The following is a 17132-nucleotide window of genomic DNA, read 5'->3' as shown; positions in this document are numbered from 1 at the left end:
CGAGGTGCGGGCGTGACACCGAGGGTTGCGATCCCATTGCTGGTCCCGGTCTGGTACGGGCGCAACACTGAGGGTTGCGATCCATTGCCGGTCACGAAAAAAGACAAAAAGGAAAAAAAATAAAAATAAAAATAAAGATGCGTAGTTTCTATAATCATAGAGGAAGAGGACTTTTGTGTATTTTTTCTCCGTGATTTTATTTTTACATATTTATGGTAGGAAAATCAGAATATACAGATAAACCAGTAAATTTTACTGCCAGTGAAAAATTACCAGTTTAACATGTAGATGTTTACCTTTCTTTGCTTAATTTTATACATTTAAATAAAAATGCATTTTGGTTCATGTGAGGTTTTTGTAATTTCAATAAATCTATAATGTCTCCATATCTTTAAAAATTAAAGTTTATTGAAAAAATAAGGAACATTTTAAACTTAAGAATCATATTTCTCATATTTAGTCTGAATTTTCATTTTCTGAATGATGTGTTGAATTTTTGATAGCTAATATTGTTCCTATTTTTTAATATTTATATATTTTTACCATACATATTGCATGTCTTACATATGCCATACTGACATGTGATACATAAATACATATAGTTATATAATTTTGTATTTTTTTTTTCAGAGAATAACAGTTTGGAGGACCAAGATGTTGACCAACTTAAGGATATTTGCAGTGAATCATCAGAAAATACCCAGTTTGCACATTAATGTAAGCTTTTCTTGTAAAATTAAACATACATCTACAACCTCAGTTATTTTACTGCCCCAAAGGTCTAGTATAGCTTACCAGCTTTTGATTCCAAACTTACTTTAGTCATAACCTTTGGGTATCCTCAAGGTAAACTAATTTAAAAGAAATTACCTTAATTTAATAAGAAATGTAATAAGAAATTACCTTAATTTAAAAAAGAACAACAGATAAAGCTAAATTCTGGTCTCGTGGAATACTAAAATGCCAGTTGTTTTTGGAGGAAGGTCGTGCTGTATATCTCTTCTAAGAATAGCAGCACTAAATGCACATCTTTAAACTGCTAACAAAAATGCTTTGTACTCTCAAGTATCCACAGGTTGAGACTCCTGTGAAATAAAGTTCCTCTTAAATTAATTTCAAGGTATAACATAATTGTACAATGGTTGATAAAATAAAACTGCTTTTGGCTTTCTTCTGCGGAGCTCTTGGAAGCCAGCTTTTTGAACAGTCTGTTATTTGTCTCATATTTCAGGAATGTTGTTTTTGTTTTTAAGCTCTAGTCTGACTCCTGAATCTTCTCCAAAACACTAAAAATTATTTTGTAAATTGTCATATTGTAAGTATACTTTAGAGATATTAATCCTTAAATAAAATCATGCTCTGTTATTTATATACAGCTAAGTGAGAGACAACTTTAAAACTTGTCTAGGTCATTTCTCTTTATCTTCAGCAATGACTTAACAGGGAGTATTGGAGAACTTGTAACTGAGAAGCATGCCTTCTCATTAGTCTATAAATTCATTTTCACTACTTTAAAATCACCTTGCCACATTTTGAAGAATATGTATTTCTATATTCCATTTTTCATGTCATTAAGTAGCCCAAGGAGTTAGTTTTTCTTCAGAGTTTTTATCGTTGACACTTCCAGACTACATATCCTGACACGTGAACACTGGGTCTTCTTATCCTGGTCATTATGCAGTGGAAATGTAAATAGCTTTGAGTCTCTTCTCTGCTCTTGAAATATTAGGATAATAGTGTATTATTGCCAGTACCACGGTTATTAATGTAGAAATAATATAGGAGGCACAGACATGCATTCCAAGATATCATAAAAAGCAGATTGTGGTAGCCCAAAATCATTGTATACACTAACTGATAATTCCAAATGTATTGGCAGCCATTAAATGTGTATCTGTGGTCTAGGGATAAATTGGAGATGGAGAATATTTAACCTCTACATGAGAGCATTAGGAGAAGTTAAGGGAAGCAGCTAGAGTGGAGGTTAAACTTGACCTTAAGCAGACCTGCTCTAACTCAGTTCATCAGTTGTAATGCTACATTGGAAGCACATAGGGAACTCTTAAAAAATGCCACCACCCAGTTCTCCCAACTCTCCTTTCCTTAGCCCACCCCCATGTATCTAAGAAGCTTTCCAGATGATTCTAATGTGTAACTACTCTTATAAGTCCTGAAAACAGGTAGTGGTTTTAGCGTTCATGACCCCCACAAGCTCTTAGCACGTCCATAGAGGAGAACCAAGTTATATCCAAGGTGAGATACCTTATTTAATCTTTCAGACTCTCTTATCTAAACTTTAGGATAGTGGTTCTCAAACTTGTTACAGGAATCACCTGGAGGCCTTGTTAAACGAGATTGCTGGGCCCCATCCCCAGGAGTTTCTGATCCTCTTTTCTGGAGCGGAGACTGAGAATTTGCATTTCAGCATGTCCCTGACTCATGCTAATGTTGAAGGTCTGAGAACCATTGTTTTAAGGTCAGCTCAAAATAGCCAATCAGTATTAATTTTATCCTTATTCCCTGTAGTATAAGTTTGGGTCGTCACTTTTTAAAAGAATTGGAGTTAATGAAGTGGGACTACTTTAAGGAGATGCAAACTATTTTATCTTCTGACAAAGCATAGTTACAGTGTTAAAACTACTGTAATAAGTCATGCTAAAAGTTTTGTTTTTCCTTACTAGAATATGTGCTGCTGTAAAATAAGAGCAAGTTTAAAAAGATTCAAGCCACATGTACCTCTTGGAAGAAATTACAGTTCCTTACCAGGTACAAATGTTAGATTCTTCTCATTTCACCTAAACTGCTTGTTCTCTCTTTTTTCCCTCTTTCATTTCCTGAATCTCCCTTATTACGGGTGGTTCTGAGGGGCCCTGACCATTTTTCTATATTTTCCCAACAGTCTGCAAGCTTTTTCACTTTGTGGCTATTTTCTTGAGGTGATTAGAGTGAGAGTATTCCAATAGATGCCAGGAGGGGACATCAGTAGAATGGGTTCCTCATCTGCCAGACATGCTGATGAGCTGAGCAAAGGAAATTTGGTGGCTTTAGTAGCTGGCTCAGAGTTTGGCATGTGAATCTACTTGGAAGAGTGCTCTTGCTGTAAACTGTTTATTTTCTAGTTCATATCCGGTTTTCTGTCAATAGGGGTTTACTAGAATTTTGAAGATTCTTAAAAGTAGTTTGGTTAAACATTTATCTGGGATAATTTAGGTTAGATACATGGCTATCAAAAGCTGGAAGGCTGAGGAGCTGACTGCTTTAATTCTGAGTGTCCTTACTGTGTTTGAAGCAAGCAAATGATACACTCATGAAACTAGTTTATTTATTACTGTTCTCATTACCATCTTTGTCATGTGAGAATAATAGAGTGAAAATACTGGTTGGTTGTTGACTTAAAAGGGCACATGAATTTAATGGGCTGCATTACTGGTGTATATCTAGATTTCTATATTTTGCCCATGTGACTAACTATAGCTGTACAGATTACCTTTTGATTTTCAAACAACCACGAGGTTTTAAAAATATAAAACTCTTATTTTACTATAGAAATTTGAGAGAACTGGTTTAAATAGCAAGAAGGTATAGATTAAGTTTACAAATCTAACTGCATTTTTGCTTTAATATTATTAATAAAATATAGGGTAAGCATGGAGTAAGTCATTATGGACTTTTTAAATTGAAGAAATACTACTTGGCCTTTTAGAAATATTAGATTATTATAGCTTCTGTCCAAACTTTCCCAGCCATCTTTAAAAGTATTGTCCTGGGATTGCTGAGGGAAGATAGGTTCAAAATTGTATGAAAATTCATTATCAGCTGACCAGAGGATCATTCTTAGCTCATGAAACCTTGGAAAATGCAGGTTTACAGGACTGTGTGTCAAGCTAGGGCTAATGTCGGAATCCTGCCAACTGTGCCAGTTGTAAAGCTACATGACTACGCTAGCTATCGAGTAAGGCAAATCATCATTAAAGCCAAAATGTTTCATTATTTTAGTTATACTAAGCTTCCATTTATATTGTCAGAGCTAGGGCTCAGACCCTTCAAACCCATTGTACAGACTGGGTCACCAGACCCCTTACACGGAAGCCCATGCTAAGTAATTGGGAAAGATCCCGGGAGCTGTTGGCAGACCGTAAGAGCTCAGTCCTCAGCAATGGCGGCAGCAGCAGCAGCTTATAGCAACAGCCTCCAGCAGCAGTAGTGTCCTCCCCATAGCCCCCCTGAGAGCATGGCGGGGGGGAGAGGCACTGTGGATCAGAGCCACTCATTCCTTATAACTAAGTCCATAAACCAGGACACCTGGGTGCACAAGTGCAACACATTAGACAACAGCCAAGGAACACCTGGGTGCACGCGCATATTTAAATCAAATGCTTAGCAAGATTCTGAACATCTGAGGGGCCCTGACCGTTTTCCTTCACTTACCCCACACTGTGCATTTTAAATTTTTTTCTTTGATTCAAGATCTACTAGTGCTTTAAGATTATCATTATGAGTGTTAATTCTAATTTTACAAGTCTATAAATAGAGGTGTAGTAGGTGGAAGAGATTGGGGTAAATCTGTATTTTTCTAAGGATATGATCTAGAAATTGATATTTAAAAATCTTTACCTTGTTTTATTGTCATCCACAGCTTTTTCCTCAGATTGTAGGAAAATAAATTTTAGATAAGTGAGAGTTTTATTTAGCTTTGCTTTTACTTTATTTGGAATTAGAGTACTTAAAATTATTTTAAATTCTTTCCTTTGTAAATTAAAGGAAAATTTCATCAATTTAATGTTCAATTTTAACCTTCTTTCTCTTAGGCTTAATAGGAAATGATATCAAATCCCTTCATTCCATCATCAATCCTCCTATAGCCAAGTAAGTACTATCGTTGATATTGTTTTTTTCCATAGGCTTCCAAGAAAAGTTACAAGTTTTCTCTTTTGGGCTTATTAGTGAATGCTGTAATTTCTGTGACTTTCTGCTCTAGCTAATTATAAATAGATGTTGGTATGTATCTTAAAAGCTATTTTTTTTCTCAATTTAGTGCTAAAAATTTTAAATGTAACCACAGCATACTTTTCATAGAAATGAATAGAAGATAGTCTCAAGATTTTAGTTAGCCCTTTTGTTACTTAGCTATTTTGTCAGAGTAATGTGGCAGAATATACTCTTAATATGTTTTCCATTTTTCTAGTTTTTGCACAATTATATAAATTATAGAAATACTGACTAGCTTTGAAATTTGCACAGCATAGACATTTTGGTTTTATAATTTTAGTAATGTCCACCTCATAATGCATGGGTTTTTTGTTTGTTTTAAACAGAATCCGTAATATTGGAATTATGGCTCATATTGATGCAGGCAAAACTACCACCACAGAAAGAATATTGTACTATTCTGGATACACAAGATCACTGGGAGGTTAGAATTGATTCCTCCTCTCCCCATCCCCCATTAGCAAAAGCATCATTGGGAAATATTTTGATTAAGAAGTCAATCTAGACACCTTGAGTGCCACCATCAGTGCCACCATTGGAGGCCCTGATGTCTAAACCACAACAAAGATAAGGTAGCTGCAACATCCACCAAAGGATCTTTTTAGATTTAACTAAACATTCAGACTCATAAGACTATTATGGGCTCCATTCAACACTGGTCTACTCAGAAGGTTGTATGATAGGAGCCATAGCTTACCAACAGACCAGCCTTGGAAGTTTCTTTCTGCTGGAGTCCTTGTAGTCCACAAAGCTATCTGGGCACTATCTTCGTTGGCCACCCAAAAGTGATAGCTTAGGTACAAGGTGATGAGATTCACGGGAGCCACCCAGGCTTAGAAAACTCATGCCCTGTAGAAATGAATATCTCTTATGACAACCCCGTAGGCATAGGTTCTAGGCTCCACATAAGGGATGTGCAGCACTCCACTCAGAGAAGCCAGAAGTTGTGTATCTCTATCAGGTGTTTATAATTTATTTATATTTCTTGCCAATTCAGATTTAGTTTACAAATCAGAAGTTAATTTTTCCGAAGTTTTGAATTTATTTTTCAATTATAACGTGAAAATTGTGGTTCTTGACTAGGCATGCACATTTGTGTCCCCATGAACCTTTTTTTTTTTAAATAATGATGCTCTAGCCCCACTCTGGAAATTAAGATTCTGAAGGTCTAGTATATGATATGCACCCTATTGGGAACCATTTCTCTAGACCATTAGAACTGACTGAGACTTAATAGTGGAAAGGAATACAAGGATTCGAATCTTCATGATAATAGACTCCTAAATGTATGTTCACCTGAATTTCTCATAGAATTATGTTATGTAAATGGTAACATGACATAGAGCAAAATGTGGAACTTGTCAGGAGTCCTCTGTTGTGTCATAAATCTGATAACAATCCTTTCCTAACATCCTCAGTTTGTTTCCCTGAAGTGAGAGTCCAAATAAGGTGGGCCCAGGCACTTTGTCTACTTATTTTTTTTTTAATTGTGGTTGGAAAAAACCACACCATTCTACTTTTTCTTTTTATGATTTTGACTACTGTATAAGTGTATAAGTTAAAAGCACAATATCCTTAAGGTTAATCCATGTTGTAGCATGTGTCAGAATTTCCTTTTTAAGGCTGAATAATATTCTACATGTTTTTGAGTATGTATTCCATGATATACAAGTATAAAATATTCCATGATAAACAAGTTATCTTTTGAAGTCTTTTTCTATTTCAGACCGTAGTCTAGAAACTATCCAAACTGTGGCAGAAGTTGCTATCCGAGGTCGATTTTATTAGTCACATATAAATAATCATAGAGAGCTAATATGAAGTAAAGATCTTTATCATTGTGAAAAATCTTGTTATCATATAAGTGTTTTAAAACACTGCCTCCATTAGCACTTTTAGTTAGTTATTTGGTCTTTGTATCCTTAATGATGTTTGTTTTCTTTGGTAGTTGTGTTGTGAATAACTGGCAACACTAACATAATTCATAGGTTATGTAGATATTTGGAGTTGCTGTCAAATACATTTTTCTGCTCTGGTCTTTGTATCCTTAATGATGTTTGTTTTCTTTGGTAGTTGTGTTGTGAATAACTGGCAATACTAACATAATTCATAGGTTATGTAGATATTTGGAGTTGCTGTCAAATACATTTTTCTGCTATTTTCCCCTCTTTTGGTGTTTAGATTATGTTGTGTGTATACACGTTTCTATATGCACAAACAAATAGGGAAGCTGGCTACTATTTTAGGGGTTTAAAGAACTTTATGGCAGAGTAGTTTGAGTGAACATTTTGGTAGTCACAATAAAGTTTATCCATGACTTTATACTATGAAAGTTTCACTGAGACTTTATTTTCATTTGTGCAAATACATTCCTTTTCTTTGGAAAATTTAGTAATGAGAAGGATTTGTAAAGGATAATTAAACTTTGGAAGAGTTTTTTCTCTACCTTGTTCCATGTAGCTACCATTTATCATCTACTAGGTTGATAAGTGGACTAGGTACTTTATATATATTGTATCATTTCATACCTTTAACAGTCCAGCAAGGATGGCTTTATTGGCCTTATTTTATAAACTATGTTGAGTAACTTGCTCAGGATCACAGAGTAGTAAGTGGTAAAGTTGGGTTTTAAATCTAGGTCTGTCTGTGCTGTTTCATTCCACTACCTACTCTGCCTCCCATCAAAAGATCAGGAGGGAGGAATGCTGATAAAGAGAAGGTAGTAAATGTCAAGCTAGGAAAAACAGGAAAGGAGTATATGGCTCACTAAAATGAAAACATTTTAATCTTAGTTGTTAAAAATTATTTTTATGGAAGAATTACTAATCTTGGCTGCAAAAGCTTTTTCTAGAATGAGGACATACTTAGAGAAGGATTCAGGGCTTTAAGTATTAAGCCAAATATTTTAGAAAAGATTTTTCCTAAAGCAAATTATGTCAGGTAGATATCTAATACCAATAAAATATATCTGCTATTAAGACTAAATGATATCATCTTTTTCCTGGCTAGATGTTGATGATGGAGACACAGTGACAGATTTCATGGCTCAAGAGCGAGAAAGAGGCATCACTATTCAATCAGCTGCTGTTACATTTGATTGGAAGGGGTATAGAGTCAATCTAATTGATACACCAGGTATGGGGCTATTCCAGCAATAGAGAGATGCTGCTTTATTGTATTTTTGTGTATGTGGGTTTTTTTGTTTTTTTATTGTGGTAAAAAACACATAACATAAAACTTACCATTTTAACTATTTTTAAGTGTATAAGTCAGTAGTGTCAAGTATGTTCACATTGCTGTGAAACAAATCTCTAGAACTTTCATCTTGCAGAGCTGAAACTCTTTACCCATTAAACAACAACTTTCCTTTGTTTTCTTCTGTTCACCCTGGTAGTTACCATTCTGCTTTCTAAATCTATGAATTTGACTACTTTAGATACTTCATATTAAGTAGAATCATACAGTATTTGTCCTTTTGTGACTGGCTTATTTCACTTAGCATTAAGTCTTCAAGTTTCATCCATATTGTAACAGGATTTTCTTCCTTTTTAAGTCTGTATAGTATTCCATTGTATGTATATACCACATTTTGTTCATCCATTCATCCATTAATGGACATTTGGGTTGTTTCCACCTTTTGTCTATTGTGAATAGTGCTGCTGTGAACATGGGTGTGTAAATATCTCTTCGAGACCCTGCCTTTAATACTCCTGAATATATACCCAGAAGTGGAATTGCTAGATCATATGATCTGAATAGTGCTGCTGTGAACATGGGTGTGTAAATATCTCTTCGAGACCCTGCCTTTAATACTTCTGAATATATACCCAGAAGTGGAATTGCTAGATCATATGATCGTTTTTGTTTTTCAAAAGGTTTTAAGTGTTATATTTCTCATCTTTTTCTTAGGTCATGTGGACTTCACCTTGGAGGTTGAGCGCTGCCTGAGGGTGTTGGATGGTGCAGTGGCTGTATTTGATGCCTCTGCTGGTGTAGAGGTAAAAACTATTGCCAGAGTTAAGCGAAGATAGGACAGCATGCTTCTTAAAAAAGTAAAATGTATCAAATTTAGTTAACTATGTAACCTTTTATTGGGTAAGTTCATATAAATCAAATTATGATCAAGGGAAGTTAGAATTGAATTTTGAGGTGGGATCTATATGTGATCTCAGATATTTCGTAGTAAAAGGAAAATAAAGTTTGCTTTTCTATAGGAAATATTAAAGTTATTGTCACGATCTGTGAAGGACCTGCAATTCTACCTTACTTGGAAGCTAAAAAGTTAACCTGCCATAGCTTCATGGATTCTGGCAGAAGACATAAGACTCCTGTGTCAGAGAAATAGTCACAGAAATAGCAATAGCCAGAGTATCAGCATTTTCCTGTACTGGTTTACCAAATCCCAGTTTCCACAGGGTGACATGAAGGGAGCACATGCTGTGGGTTGAGAAGAATCCTGTATTTAGAGAATGGAAACATTTTGTAATAGGCAGTAAGCATGCCTTCCCTTTGCTCTGGAGGGAAACACTGTCTTCCAGCATTGTAAGCAAACCTGCCTTTTGCCCCACAGGGAGATGTTGTCTCTATCGTTCATCCTTGAGACAAAGGGCAGTCAGTGCGTCTCCTAATAAAACATGCAGAAATGTGAGAGACCTATGGAGAATTATCTCCCAGCAATTAATATAAAGGATCTTGAATAAATTTAAAAATGGATTTATAATAATTTATTGCTAGAGGGATTAGTCATGCCCTCTTTATAGCTGGTACTGCCTTCATCATATAATCTCAAGATTAGCTTTATGTTGAATATAGAATCCTACTAGTTCTTTTGACCTTAAAATTACTAAAAGTGATATTATCTTAATTAAGTGATCAAAATTAACATCTTTTAAAATAGGAAAAATTGACCCAGTGGGCTTCTTGATAGGATGCACCAAGAGGGACACATTTACCTGTGTTGTATTCCTGACAAAAATGTTTGGCTCAAATCTATACATAAGAAAACAACCAGAGAAATTTAAATGGAGAGAAACTCTGCAAAAAAACTGGCCAGAAATTTTCAGAATTTGAACATTTATTTATTTATTTACTTATTTATTTTGTGACTGGCCAGTTCAGGGATCGAGGAACATTTTTTTAAATGTAAGCATCATGAATGAGAGAGAAAAAAGCTGGAAAACTGTTCTAGATTAAAGGGTTGTAAAGAGACTAGAAAACTAAATGTAACACATGATCCTTGGTTGGATCCTGGATCAATGTAAGCATCATGAATGAGAGAGAAAAAAGCTGGAAAACTGTTCTAGATTAAAGGGTTGTGAAGAGACTAGAAAACTAAATGTAACACATGATCCTTGGTTGGATCCTGGATCCCCCCCCAAAAAAGTTAAAAGGACATTGGGAAAATCAGGGAAATTTAAATATGGACTATATGTATTAGATAAAAGTATTGTGTCAACTTAAAATTTTCTGAATGTGATCATTATAGTCCATTTTTTAGGAGAAAGTCCTTATTCTTAAGAAATACACGTTGAACTATTTAGGGTGGAAGTGTCATAGTCTCGGCAACTTGCTGTCATTGTTTATACCCCATCTACTTACACACCTGGTGTTATACAGCTATAAGAGAGGACATAAGAAGCATAAACATAAAAGAATAGAAGTTGATTCATTGAACATATCAAAATGACATCTGCTCATTAAAACTAAAAGAAATGAAAAGGCCACAGACTATGAGAAAATATTTGTAATGTTAGATAAAAGTACTTGTATGAATATTAAATTTCCTGAATGCAGTGATAGTATAGGTTATATAGGAGAATGTCATTGTTCTTGTGAAATACATGCTAAAATTTTTAGAGTACATATGTGTGACTAAGGACTTGTATCTAGAATTTATGAAGAACTACAAATCAGTAATAAAAACAAACAACCCAGTAAAAAAATGGACAATAGACTTGAATGGACACTTCACAAAAGAAGATATGAATGGCCTGTGAGCACATGAAAAGATGCACAAATCTCATTAGTTGTCAGGAAAATGCAAATTGAAAATCAGGAAGCGATACCATTCCACACTCACAAGAATGACTAAAATTAAAAAGAGTGAAAGCATGTGTCAGTGTGGTACAACTGGAGCTCTTATACTCTGTTAGAAGGACTGTAAAATAACATGATGACTTTGGAAGACTATTTGGCAGTTTCTATAAAGTTAAATATACAACTTCCTTAAAACCCAGCAATTCTACTTCTATATCTTTATCCAAGGTAATGAAAACATTTGTCCACCAAAGACTTGTTCAGAATGTTTGTAGCAGCTAAACTCATAATAGCCCCAACCTAGAAACAACCCAAGCGCACATCAACAGGTGAATAGATAAACAAACTGGTATGTTTATAGAAAGGAATATGGCAATAAAAAAGTATGAACCAGTGTACCCCAAAACATGGGTGAATGCCAAAAACATTATGTTGAGCCAAAGAAACCACGCTGTTTATATGAGGTTCAGGAATAGGCAGAATGAATCCATGGTGATAGAAATCAAAGCAGGTTTCTTATAGGGGCAGGGGTATGAGAAAAGTTTCTGGAGTGATAAAGTGTTCTATATTTTGATTGGGTTAGAAGTTACACAAGTGTATACTTTTATCAAAACTCACTTAGCTGTACACTTAAGATCTGTGTATTTTTTTTTTTTTTTTTTTGTCCTTTTTGAGACCGGCCGCACCGCGCTCAGCCAATGAGCGCTGTGAGTGCACCGGCCATCCCTATATAGGATCCGAACCCGCGGCGAGAGCGCTACTGCACTCCCAGCGCCGCACTCTCCCGAGTGTGCCACGGGCTCGGCCCCTGTGTATTTTATTATATATAAATCTTTAAAAAAAACTGTCTTCTGCTGTAACTAGTGTCAGTACATTACGCTTTTTATGCTTTGCTTGAGGGCTGTTGGACTCCACTAATAGATTCATATATATATATATATTTAGACTCATGTACATACTTAATATGTAATTTAATAGACTCATATATATATATATATATTTAGACTCATGTATATATTTAATATGTGCAAAAATGAAATTAAAAGAAGTCAAATAGAAGAAAAGCATATGAGACCTGCAACTTATAAATTTTATAAATTTCCCCCCCTTAAGTCCTCTTTAGTTTACACAACATTCAAATAATCACAATAAAATGTGATTTTTATCATAGTAACATTTTTATAGTGCACTCCTATTTGTTCTTTTTACTTCACAACAGCTGTCTGAATTAATTGAGGCAAAAGTCCCTATTTTATAGATCAGAAAACTGACATTAAATGAGTTCAATATCATGTGACATGTAATAGGAAAGGTGAAAACAAACAAAAATTAGATCTTCTTATTCTCAGTTAAGTCCTCTTTCCATGATTCTCAGTACCTCCCAGATTTTGATTGTCTTCGTGTGGCAACCTAGTTTACCCAAAGTATTATTCTCAATCTGAAGCATGTTCTGTATCACACTTTATCACATTTCCAGCTGTGTTAACCTGATAGCAAAAGGGTGACCCTAGAAGTATAAGTACAGTGGCACTGATTCTATGGTTAGTGCCCAATTTTGTGGGCCCAATTTTGTGTTACGGTAGATTCTTGTAATTTTTTATTCCATGTCTACTAACATAGTTATTTTTCCTCATTTTGCTTTAGGCCCAAACTCTGACAGTATGGAGACAAGCTGATAAACACAAGATACCTCGAATCTGCTTTTTAAACAAGATGGACAAAACTGGAGCAAGGTATTTAAAAGGTGTTTCTTTGGCTTATCAAAGTGAGAATACAATTTGAGCTTTTAATGGACTATAACTTAAATATAGAAATGGCTATTCTTTCCTGTAGGGTATAAATATTCTATGGGATCCCAATTCATTCCCATTTAAAAAAATTTCAAAGCAACTAATCTATAAGTTAAGTAACAATTTGGGATTAATAGAGATCATCCTGTTTCTAACACAGAGAGGATGAGTTATATCTTCTAGGATCCTGAGAAAGTGGTGTCTTGCTGATTCCATTGGTTCTCTTTAGAACTATTTAGTATAGTTCCTGTATTGCTGAAGATTACAGTGCTCCCCATCACTGTTAAAGGTAGACAGGAGAGAGTTATTTCCTGCAGTTGCCTTAGAGAAAGGTGTTCTTCCTTGTTCCTTGATTTTCCTTAGCTACTGGGTAATAGGCTCTCAATAAAAGGGAATGAGAGAGGAGAATGTCAGTGCTATAAGACCTTCGTACAGGGTAGAAGAGAGTTAGTGGTGAGATGTAGTGGTCATGCTCAGAGACTTACAGAGTGGTAACTCAAAATGGATACATGTTCTGAGAACATAATTCAGAGAATCAACAATATATGAAGGATTTAGAAAATGTGAAAGAGAGAGAATAAAGAATATGAAAAAGATTCTGGAGGAAGTGTGATAGGAGAGAGGTCCTGGTCTGGTGGGAGAGTGGCAAAAACAAAACATGAACTGTTTCTCCCTTAAAACTACACAGTAGTATGTTTTGTGTATATATAACTCTAGTAATTCTAAGGCTGTTTGTTTAAAGGACTTTTGTCTTATTTAGTAATAGCACAACAGCCTTTAAAATTTGCTGGGCTCAAGTTCTGACTTTTTTCTGTTTGGAGTTCCTTATGGTAGATGGAAGTACTCATTTTCTGATGGACAGTGTCTGTGGAGATGACTGGATACTAGGCTGGTTCTCAGAGACATTGGAACCAGAATGATCTGCATGTGTTTATAAATCAGCCCATGTGCATGTGTGCCATAGGTAGCCAACCCCAGCGTTAGCATAGAAATTAGTAGCATAGCATATGATATTTAGAATGCCTAAGATAAAAGCATAGAAAAATTAATGAGTCAGGCTGGCTTTTGGAAGAAAGCTAGTGGCCTTGTGTGGTAGCAAATCTAGTTGGAGAAGACTAGCCTTGTAATCACAAATCTTGTATTGGAATCCTAAATGCAATTTATTGCCTATGTGACCTTGATCAATTTATTTAACCTTAACCTCAAAGTTTAGTTGTGTGAAACTCATAATTATAATATCCTAAACACCTCTGTGGTGGAATTAGGATAAACATTTAATCACTGTTATCAGAAATTAACATTACAAGTTTATTCAAAATATTGTCCTGTGAGACACTGTTAAATGGTGAGCATTAAGGAGAATAAAAAGGGTGAAATTTTAGAGAACATTCTTAAACCCGTTATAAGAATTCTTAACTGTATTTTTAACTCTAATTATTTTGCTTTCTACAGTTTTAACTATGCAGTTAAAAGCATCAGAGAGAAGTTGAAGGCAAAGACTTTGCTTTTACAGGTAAATTGGTTAACTGATAGCATCAGCTTCTCAGTTTCTTCATTAATTTATTTTATTGTGACATATTGTGTACATTTCTGAAGCTATGTCAAATCCTTTTTGGAAGAAGTCAGGGTATAAATAAAATAGCTATAGATAATGTTAATAATGATAAAAGACTTTTTTGGGGAAAGTGGTACAATTAGATAAGCTTTATCACCAATGCAGTTCCGAGTGAGTGATCGTTTAATAATGTTAATCTCATTCTGACTTATAGTTACCAATTGGTGAAGCTAAAACTTTCAAAGGAGTGGTGGATGTAGTAAATAAAGAAAAGCTTCTTTGGAATCACAATTCAAACGATGGAAAAGACTTTGAGAGAAAACCCCTCTTGGAAATAAGTGATCCTGAATTGCTGAAGGAGACAACTGAAGCAAGAAATGCCTTAATTGAACAAGTAAAATTTTAAGCTTAAAATTGTATAAGTATTTAGAAACTTCAAAAAAAAATCTTATTTATTGTGAAATTTTATATAAAATTACATATGGAATATGTGAGGTATAATGAATAATAAAATGAACACCAATGTGTGCACCACTCAGCTTAAGAAATAGAATATTAGCAGTGCCCTTGAATCTCTGCATGCTGCTTGCTGTTCATATCTCTCCCTTCTACTAATCATCTACCCATCCCCATAACCAATTATTTTACTGTTTATGTTTCACTTACTTTTTTTTATAGCTTACCACAAATCTATATATCCCTAAAGAATATAGTTTTGCGTGTTTTGAACTTTACATAAGTGGAACAATACGGGTTGTATTTTATTACATTGTTGAACATCATGTTGGAGATTCGTCCATGTTGCTATGTGTAGTTGTAGTTTATTTATTTTCAATCTTGTATAGTGTTCTAATATATGATTATAATACCACAATTTTTTGTCTATTCTCCTGTGGAGGGACTTTGAGGATTTTTTCTCTTTTTTCGCTCACCCATCACAAATACTGCTTTCCAGGAGGATTGTTAGGTACATTTCTGCTATAGTTAACTGTGTTAGAGTATGTTTTTCTCAACAAGTTTAAATGTTTTGCTCCCTACAAACTTTTGAAACTGTTTTATCAATTTGTTGTCAGGTGAATTATTTCACATAGGCAGATGGTTATGAAAAGAATATGAACTAGATTATTGCATATTTATTATTGAAATGATGCCTCTGTCCCCCCAACTTAAATGTATTCTTTCAGTGCATGATTGCAGTAAAATTAGTTCTTTTAGTTTGACTGTCTTGGGAGATCTGGTGACCACTCAATGTTAGATAACAGATGAAACTTTATTATGAACTAAAACCCCCAAATTTATCTAAAAAAGCAGTAGTCCATTGTATGTATTATCGTTGGCTATAAATTCTGTGTTTTCTTTTATTTCTCTTGAGCACTGAGTGGATAGCTCTTCATTGAGAAGCCGTATCAGCCTGTGGCTCTCTGTGAATTTAGGAAACTCATAATAGCGTATCTTCAATTTGCAATTCCTTTTCCTTTGAAAGAAAAACTTTTCTTTATATCTTTAGAAGATACAAAGACGTACTTGGCCTGGATAATGCTTATTTATGGTATTTAGACAAGGTAATAGTTGTGAAAATAAATTACAAGTTGTAGAACTAAAGCCTTTCTTTGTAGGTCGCAGATTTGGATGATGAATTTGCTGACTTGGTTTTAGGAGAATTTAGTGAAAATTTTGATTTACTACCAGCTGAAAAGGTAACTTTCATTATTCAATTGCTTTGACAAAGTTTTACTAGTTGGATGTAGTTTGATTTCTCTGTCTTAGGTATGTGTTTGTTTTTTTAACTTTGCGTCCTATTAGAAAACACCAAATTAAAAATTAGGAGAATGTTTAGGTAAATTACTACTATTACAGATGCAAACCACTATTTTCAGTATACTTTACAAAATTAGAAATCGAATCTTTCTTGGGCCGAGCCCGTGGCGCACTCGGGAGAGTGCGGTGCTGGGAGCGCAGTAGCGCTCCCGCCGTGGGTTCGGATCCTATATAGGGATGGCCGGTACGCTCACAGGGCTCAGACAGTGCGGCCGGTCTCAAAAAAAAAAAAAAGGACAAAAAAAAAAAAAACCAAACAGAAATCGAATCTTTCTTTATTGAGTCAGAATTATTTAATTACTCATTCTCTGTGGGTTTTTCTCTTCATTCTGATCATTTTTCTAAGGATTCTTAGGGAAACAACAGGTAGAAAGTTTGTATTTAAAACTTACCAGTTTTTCAGGCTAATACAATGATCATTTTCTTCAGAACATGTTTTCTTTATCTGTTTTAATTTTTAATGGAAACTCATAGTTGTTTTTTTTTTTTTTCTTTTGACATAGTTAAATAAATCAGAGAATAGGCAAGTGAGATACAGGTAGTAATTAAATTATGACAGATTTCTTCAAGGAGTATCTCTGCTTTGTTCTGCCACGGACTTTCCCTCCTGAATTTGGCAAATTTACTGTTTATTTTCCTTTATAAAACATAAGAGTTGCCAAGCAAAGTGTTTCTAAATGGTAATCTGTAAAGTGGGGCCAAAGATTAGCCCAGCAAATTCATGTAGTTATTATTCATGAAAAAGAATTAAAAACACAAGAGCTAAGGATATTTTTGAGCCACTTGAAGATAGAAGTAAGAAAAAAAGTGATTTCTTTTGAATGAAATTCCATCATTTTTGAGATTTTTTTGTTTAGTATTTGAATTTAAATGTGATGTTTATTATGCCCTATTGTTACATAACATGATTTGTGTTTTCAAACAGTTCACAATCTAAAGTGGAA

At 34.6% G+C, this 17132-nt stretch overlaps 1 protein-coding gene across 1 annotated transcript in view; it reads left to right on the top strand.

Annotated features, from left to right (window-relative positions):
• The window catches only part of GFM2 (G elongation factor, mitochondrial 2), a 40973-nt gene that overhangs the window by 3828 nt on the left and 20013 nt on the right, over nt 1-17132 (top strand). The window contains exons 2-11 of the mRNA XM_008586054.1: nt 631-717; nt 2682-2766; nt 4809-4866; nt 5316-5413; nt 7999-8124; nt 8899-8987; nt 12670-12758; nt 14268-14328; nt 14585-14764; nt 15987-16067. Coding sequence (XP_008584276.1) covers nt 655-717; nt 2682-2766; nt 4809-4866; nt 5316-5413; nt 7999-8124; nt 8899-8987; nt 12670-12758; nt 14268-14328; nt 14585-14764; nt 15987-16067 — 930 coding nt within the window. The 5' untranslated portion in view covers nt 631-654. The remainder of the gene's footprint in view (nt 1-630; nt 718-2681; nt 2767-4808; nt 4867-5315; nt 5414-7998; nt 8125-8898; nt 8988-12669; nt 12759-14267; nt 14329-14584; nt 14765-15986; nt 16068-17132) is intronic.

The sequence above is a fragment of the Galeopterus variegatus genome, unplaced genomic scaffold (genome assembly GCF_000696425.1).
Source record: "Galeopterus variegatus unplaced genomic scaffold, G_variegatus-3.0.2 Scaffold3814, whole genome shotgun sequence".
Classification (NCBI taxonomy): domain Eukaryota; kingdom Metazoa; phylum Chordata; class Mammalia; order Dermoptera; family Cynocephalidae; genus Galeopterus; species Galeopterus variegatus.
Note: the sequence above shows the minus strand (reverse complement) of the source record. Positions and strands in the feature narration are given on the sequence as shown.